We start from the raw sequence: 7394 nt of genomic DNA, 5'->3' as shown, positions 1-7394 counted from the left end.
TTGCGGGTATCTATCTCCTGATATCTATCTCCTGATACCCATCTCCTGATATCAATCTTTTGATATCTGGCTGATAACTCTCCTGATACCTATCTCCGGATATCTATCTCCTGATATCTGTCTCCTGATATCTATCTCCTGATACCTATCTCCTGATACCTATCTCCTGATACATATCTCCTGATATCTATCTCCTGATATCTTTCTCCTGATACCTATCTCCTGATACCTATCTCCAGCAGAGCACCAGTAGGACAACAGCTGGATGTGATATTAATTGTGACTATTTAATGATTTCTTATGACAAGAGATGCCATACTTATCTAAAAATAAGTATTCCCACTCCCTCCTCGTCTCTTCTCCCCTCCCCCTGCTTCCTATCTTTTGCCCACTACAGGTGGTGAGGGGTCGCTGCAGGTCTGTGAGTGTGGGAGAACAGTGGCTTCAACAGAACAGCGCCACCAACAGGCTAACCACCATGAGAGCAGCCTCTCCATCACGCTCTCAATGCTCCTTCAGGTAGTCACTGTGTACCCTCTCTTCTCCTCTCCTCTCTCTTGTCTTCTCCTCGCTCCTCTTCTCCTTGCTCCTCTTCTTTAGTTAAGCACCATTTAGCCTCCCCTCTCGTCTCCTCTCCCCTCTGTCTCAACTATCTCTCCTCTCCCCTCTGTCTCAACTATCTCTCCTCTCCCCTCTGTCTCAACTATCTCTCCTCTCTCCTCTGTCTCAACTATCTCTCCTCTCCCCCCTGTCTCAACTATCTCTCCTCTCCCCTCTGTCTCAACTATCTCTCCTCTCCTCTGTCTCAACTATCTCAACGATCTCTCCTCTGTCTCAACTATCTCTCCTCTCCCCCCTGTCTCAACTATCTCTCCTCTCCCCCCTGTCTCAACTATCTCTCCTCTCCTCTGTCTCAACTATCTCAACGATCTCTCCTCTGTCTCAACTATCTCTCCTCTCTCCTCTGTCTCAACTATCTCTCCTCTCCCCCGTCTCAACTATTTCTCCTCTCCCCCTGTCTCAACTATCTCTCCTCTCCCCTCTGTCTCAACTATCTCTCCTCTCCCCTCTGTCTCAACTATCTCTCCTCTGTCTCAACTATCTCTCCTCTCTCCCCTGTCTCAACTATCTCTCCTCTCCCCTGTCTCAACTATCTCTCCTCTCCCCCCTGTCTCAACTATCTCTCCTCTCCCCTTTGTCTCAACTATCTCTCCTCTCCCCCCTGTCTCAACTATCTCTCCTCTCCCCCCTGTCTCAACTATCTCTCCTCTCTCCCCTGTCTCAACTATCTCTCCTCTCCCCTTTGTCTCAACTATCTCTCCTCTGTCTCAACTATCTCCCCTCTCCCCCCCTGTCTCAACTATCTCTCCTCTCTCCTCTGTCTCAACTATCTCTCCTCTCCCCTCTGTCTCAACTATCTCTCCTCTCCCCCCTGTCTCAACTATCTCTCCTCTCCCCCCTGTCTCAACTATCTCTCCTCTCTCCTCTGTCTCAACTATCTCTTCTCTCCCCCGTCTAAACTATTTCTCCTCTCCCCCCTGTCTCAACTATCTCTTCTCTCCCCTCTGTCTCAACTATCTCTCCTCTCCCCTCTGTCTCAACTATCTCTCCTCTGTCTCAACTATCTCTCCTCTCCCCTGTCTCAACTATCTCTCCTCTCCCCTGTCTCAACTATCTCTCCTCTCCCCCCTGTCTCAACTATCTCTCCTCTCCCCCCTGTCTCAACTATCTCTCCTCTCCTCTGTCTCAACTATCTCAACGATCTCTCCTCTGTCTCAACTATCTCTCCTCTCCCCTCTGTCTCAACTATCTCTCCTCTCCCCACTGTCTCAACTATCTCTCCTCTCTTATAGCCCCTCTATCTTTCTCTTCTATCTCTGTCTGTACACTCCACACCTCTCCCAATGGGACGAGAGGGCATGATTAGTTAGCTAGATAAGAAACATGAAGGAGAATGTGTCTCTCTAATCGTATTCTCTCTAACACGGTCTTTTCTCTTGTACTGGTAGATCATATTCCTTTTCTATCACCATACTGTATGTATTGGGTTTACAATTATCTCCACCTTGATTGTGTCTTCCCAGAAAACCAAAATTGGTTCTGTGAAGGTTCCCAGAACATTTGTTAGGTCGCGGCAAATGTTCTCATAACACAAAAAAAAACGTCTCGTCGTAGTGATAATTATAAAATGTTTGTATAGAACCTGATGTTTTAAGAACGTTCCTAGAACACATTTAATCGGTTCTTTAAAGCTCAGAATGTTTCATTAGGTTGTGGAAACATTTTGGGGAACATCATGTTCCCAAAAACAGCAAAACTGTCCAGTTGTGTGGATAATTCTACAATGTTTATTTTAGGTTGCAAAAAGAAACATTTGCCTGATGTTGTTAGAACATTCCCAGAACACATTTTTTTTAAAGTTCTTTAAAAGTCCCGAAAACATTTATTTAAGTTGTGTAGAACATTGTGGGGTTTAGGACGAGAAATTGGTTCCCAAAAACAGACAAAACTGTCCAGCTGTGCTGACATTAAGATAATATTTGTATCAGGGTGTAAAAAAAAAACACTCCTTTGATGTTGCCAGATTGTTGACAGAACTGCCTTTCTGAGTTCTTTAAAGGTTCCCAGAATATTTGATTAGGCAGTGGGAACAGTGCGGAGACATTACGAGAGATATGTTCCTCAACAGTGACGACATTCATACAATGTTTAAGTTAGGTTGGCACAGGACATTCCCTTAATGTTGTAATCATGAAATAAGTAAGTTTTCATTACTTTCATCGCAGATTTGATTTAGGTTTAACGTAATATTCCATTGATGTTCACACAATATTCATTTTAACTTGTTTTTTGAGAACATTTCGAAATTGTTATATTTAAATTTAACATAATAATACCCAAACATTCCCAGCATGCAAATTTGTAGCTACCTTAAAACATATTGGAATTACATCCCCATCCCATCATTGAATTGAATTTTGCGATTTGCGTTTGATAACTGTATTGTAGGCGATATGGAGACACGTTTTAATTTCATTCACAGGACATTTGAAGAGCATTTTTATGGTACAAACACACCCATGTTTTCTTATACCTCACGTGTTGACAACAGGCGCATGTGGGGTTTGAACCTGCGATGTTTGGTTCCCTAGCCTGTCATCATTTTTTCCCACAATTCATTTTTCCCACAGGGGGATTTTTTTTAGAAACACTTCAAATAAGGGTTGTGTTTTGTGTATTGATAAAAGTCACCTTGTCCTAGAGAGATTTACACAGTTATCAATATGTCACGCCAGGGTGAGCCGACACGAAATACAGCCCACATCTAGGAACAACTACACTTAAAATAAGGGCTGTGTTTCGTGTCGGCTCACCCTGGCGTGACATATTGATAACTGTGTAAATCTCTCTAGGACAAGGTGACTTTTATCAATATATTCGCCTGTATTTACCTCAGAAAAATTTAATGCTAATTAGCTGCTAATGTGGCTATCATAAAGAACTACAAATACCATGATGATCTGGAGGAGACTGTCGAATCGAGTCAAAGGTAACAATCTCTGGATTAACTATCTAATGTTAGCTAAATTTAATAATGAATAAATTGGCAACATTTCTTTAAATAGACAATTCTGTGAACCGTCTTGTGCAAGTTTTAAAATTGACACAATACCTGTTAGCAAAAGGTGTCAGTTCAAGATGATGTGCAGGAGCATGCTGGGATTTGTCGTCTTGCATGATGTCTACTTTGATGATAATTAGCATTTTTCAAATCTGAGAGGAAATAGAGACGAATAATATTGATAAAAGTCACCTTGTCCTAGAGAGATTTAAATGGATCAGCCTACACATTTAAAAAATGAATGGGGGGGGACACACGATTGGAACCATTTCCCTGTTTGACCGCTAGGTTTTATGGGTATTATGACACCGCCACTGTGGGGCTCTATACAGTCCTCTAATGCGAATTGCAATTATATCTGGTGAGAACAGTAACAGGGATGTATTCCAATATTCTTTAATTTACATGCTGAGAATGTTGTGGTAATATTAAACTGAACTTAAATATAACATTTTCTAAATCTTCCGAGGACCTCCAAAACAAGTTAAAATGTATATTGTGTGAAACATCAATGGGAATATTACGTTAAACCTAAATCACATGTACTATGAACGACATTAAAAACAGACCTATTTGATTCTTATTTGATTAAGAGAATGTCATAATGTTCTGGGACTGTTCCTGGTTTGCTGGGTGGTGTTTCATCCCTGTAGGAAAGGACGAGGGGAGGCCGAAACGTTTCTTGTGTTTCATCCCTGTAGGAAGGGATGAGGGGAGGCTGAAACGTTTCTTGTGTTTCATCCCTGTAGGAAGGGACGAGGGGAGGCCAAAACGTGTCTTGTGTTTCATCCCTGTAGGAAGGGACGAGGGGAGGCCAAAACGTGTCTTGTGTTTCATCCCTGTAGGAAGGGACGAGGGGAGGCCGAAACGTTTCTTGTGTTTCATCCCTGTAGGAAGGGACGAGGGGAGGCCGAAACGTTTCTTGTGTTTCATCCCTGTAGGAAGGGATGAGGGGAGGCTGAAACGTTTCTTGTGTTTCATCCCTGTAGGAAGGGACGAGGGGAGGCCAAAACGTGTCTTGTGTTTCATCCCTGTAGGAAGGGACGAGGGGAGGCCAAAACGTGTCTTGTGTTTCATCCCTGTAGGAAGGGACGAGGGGAGGCCGAAACGTTTCTTGTGTTTCATCCCTGTAGGAAGGGACGAGGGGAGGCCGAAACGTGTCTTGTGTTTCATCCCTGTAGGAAGGGACGAGGGGAGGCTGAAACGTGTCTTGTGTATCATCCCTGTAGGAAGGGACGAGGGGAGGCCAAAACGTGTCTTGTGTTTCATCCCTGTAGGAAGGGACGAGGGGAGGCTGAAACGTGTCTTGTGTATCATCCCTGTAGGAAGGGACGAGGGGAGGCCAAAACGTGTCTTGTGTTTCATCCCTGTAGGAAGGGACGAGGGGAGGCCAAAACGTGTCTTGTGTTTCATCCCTGTAGGAAGGGACGAGGGGAGGCTGAAACGTGTCTTGTGTTTGATCCCTGTAGGAAGGGACGAGGGGAGGCTAAGAAGTGTCGTAAGGTGTACGGAGTGGAGCACAAGGAGCAGTGGTGCACGGCCTGCCGCTGGAAGAAAGCCTGCCAGCGCTTCACAGACTAAACGAGGGCGCGAACGACGGATGATGGAAAAAAGAGAGACTTGGGAGGAAAAAAAGAGAGGTCACGATCACAACCAGGGCCTGTTAGCCATCAAGAACAACAAATTCCTTTTTTTTCTACCTTGTTTTTTTTTCCCCTCAAGGAATAAAGTGATTTGTGTATTTTTTTTAAAATGTAAACGTTGACCTGAGCAGTGGGTCAGTGTGTGTGATGTTAGTAGCTAGTAGTTGATGTTATGACGTGGTAGGCCTACAATGTTCGTAACCCTGGGTAACAATCGGCTCAAAAGTCTGTGCCATGAGATATTTCTAAGGACAAACTTTAGACCGTCCTGGCGGGCTAGTGTGGCACATTTTCTACTAGCCCGATCTGAAAAGTACTAGCCCGATCTGAAAAGTACTAGCCGGATCTGAAAAGTACTAGCCCGATTTGAAAAGTACTAGCCCGATTTGAAAAGTACTAGCCTGATCTGAAAAGTACTAGCCCGATCTGAAAAGTACTAGCCTGATCTGAAAAGTACTAGCCCGATCTGAAAAGTACTAGCCCGATCTGAAAAGTACTAGCCCGATTTGAAAAGTACTAGCCCGATCTGAAAAGTACTAGCCCGATCTGAAAAGTACTAGCCCGATCTGGCGGGCTGGTTTAGTTTCCATCCCGGGTTGAGCAAGGCGCTTCATCCTCTCCTCACCTCTCACTGAGAACACGTCTCTCCTCACCTCCCACTGAGAACATGTCTCTCCTCACCTCTCATGTCTCTCCTCACCTCTCACTGAGAACATGTCTCTCCTCACCTTCCACAGTATTGTAGCTCTCTTCTTCTTTAATCTCCTCCTCCAACACGTCATTCTTCCCCGTGGCCTCCAACACGTCATTCTTCCCCGTGGCCTCCAACACGTCATTCTTCCCCGTGGTGTCTATAGAAGCTATGGAACACCTATACCTCTATGTGATGTGCTATCTATGAGATCTTTTGGACTATTTTGTATTTTTGTGTTTTTTTATTGTTATATAAAGAGTTTAATGTCATGTTTTGGCACATTTTATTTAAACATGTATTTTACAAGGATAATGATGAATAAGCTACATGTGGTTTGACTCGTTGTGGTTTGAATTGAGTCAGTTTCTTCCATACAGTATTTTACTCTACCCCGTCTTGGTGAACAGTGTAATGGTCTGTATAAGACAGTGTTATGGTCCTGTCTGTATAAGACAGTGTTATGGTCCTGTCTGTATAGGACAGTGTTATGGTCCTGTCTGTATAAGACAGTGTTATGGTCCTGTCTGTATAAGACAGTGTTATGGTCTGTATAAGACAGTGTTATGGTCCTGTCTGTATAAGACAGTGTTATGGTCCTGTCTGTATAAGACAGTGTTATGGTCCTGACTGTATAAGACAGTGTTATGGTCCTGTCTGTATAAGACAGTGTTATGGTCCTGTCTGTATAAGACAGTGTTATGGTCCTGTCTGTATAAGACAGTGTTATGGTCCTGTTTGTATAAGACAGTGTTATGGTCCTGACTGGATCGAGGTATTGAACCACTCCCAAGGGATCAGGCCACGTTAGACTGCATTTTTACAAATATCCTTCTAATGACAGAAGAAACATGTCTAAAGTTACTAAAAACACAGTCAAATAAAGTAAATAATAAATACATTTTTTTAAACAGAGAATACCGGGACAATGATAGTTTTCTGAATTACAATCAGCAAGAGGAATAGCAAACTCATTTATTACATTTCTCTCTATACAGGTTTCATTAAGACTCTTAAACAAATGGCTAGAAATGTACACTGTATTCACAAAGTTATTTTGTATATGAACGAGAGACATGTACTCCCTAACACATACACACAAACTCTTACATACGTCAAAAGAGTACTGGATATATACTGCCTGAAGGGATGTGCTGCAAAACAAAACCAGGCCTCTCTATTACCAACAGGTGAATCATAACATAATGTTGTGATATTGAGTGTTTTCAGACAAGAAAAATAACTCTTATTCCATACTGTACCAAGAACATAACAAACACAATAGATCTCTCGCCTCTTTTTTGGGGGGAAATCAGATAGTTGGTAAGTTCAGTTTGGTATGTATACTGGAAGACAAATACAGGACATGATCTACATTACAAACACCAGGGGGCAGTGTTGCCCTACTGTCTGGTATGCTGATTCTACTCTACCAACA

The 7394-nt window shown here is 43.1% G+C and overlaps 1 protein-coding gene across 10 annotated transcripts in view; it reads left to right on the top strand.

The window, feature by feature from the left end:
• Nucleotides 1-6228, top strand: part of LOC110529286 (zinc finger protein 395) — a 15655-nt gene extending 9427 nt beyond the window's left edge. For 6 of the 10 annotated variants that reach the window (XM_036984618.2, XM_090242451.1, XM_090242455.1 and 3 more), the window contains 2 exons: nt 398-519; nt 5092-6228. In XM_036984618.2, coding sequence (XP_036840513.2) covers nt 398-519; nt 5092-5203 — 234 coding nt within the window. In that variant the 3' untranslated portion in view covers nt 5204-6228. Of the gene's footprint in view, nt 1-397; nt 520-4371; nt 4692-5091 lie in introns of those variants that run through there. The other 4 variants (XM_036984616.2, XM_036984617.2, XM_036984619.2 and 1 more) reach the window with 1 other exon arrangement.
• Nucleotides 6229-7394: the final 1166 nt, after the last annotated feature.

The sequence above is a fragment of the Oncorhynchus mykiss genome, chromosome 8 (genome assembly GCF_057628025.1).
Source record: "Oncorhynchus mykiss isolate SJ-2025 chromosome 8, ASM5762802v1, whole genome shotgun sequence".
In the NCBI taxonomy this organism is placed as follows: domain Eukaryota; kingdom Metazoa; phylum Chordata; class Actinopteri; order Salmoniformes; family Salmonidae; genus Oncorhynchus; species Oncorhynchus mykiss.
This window is presented reverse-complemented; position numbering and strand designations above follow the sequence as displayed.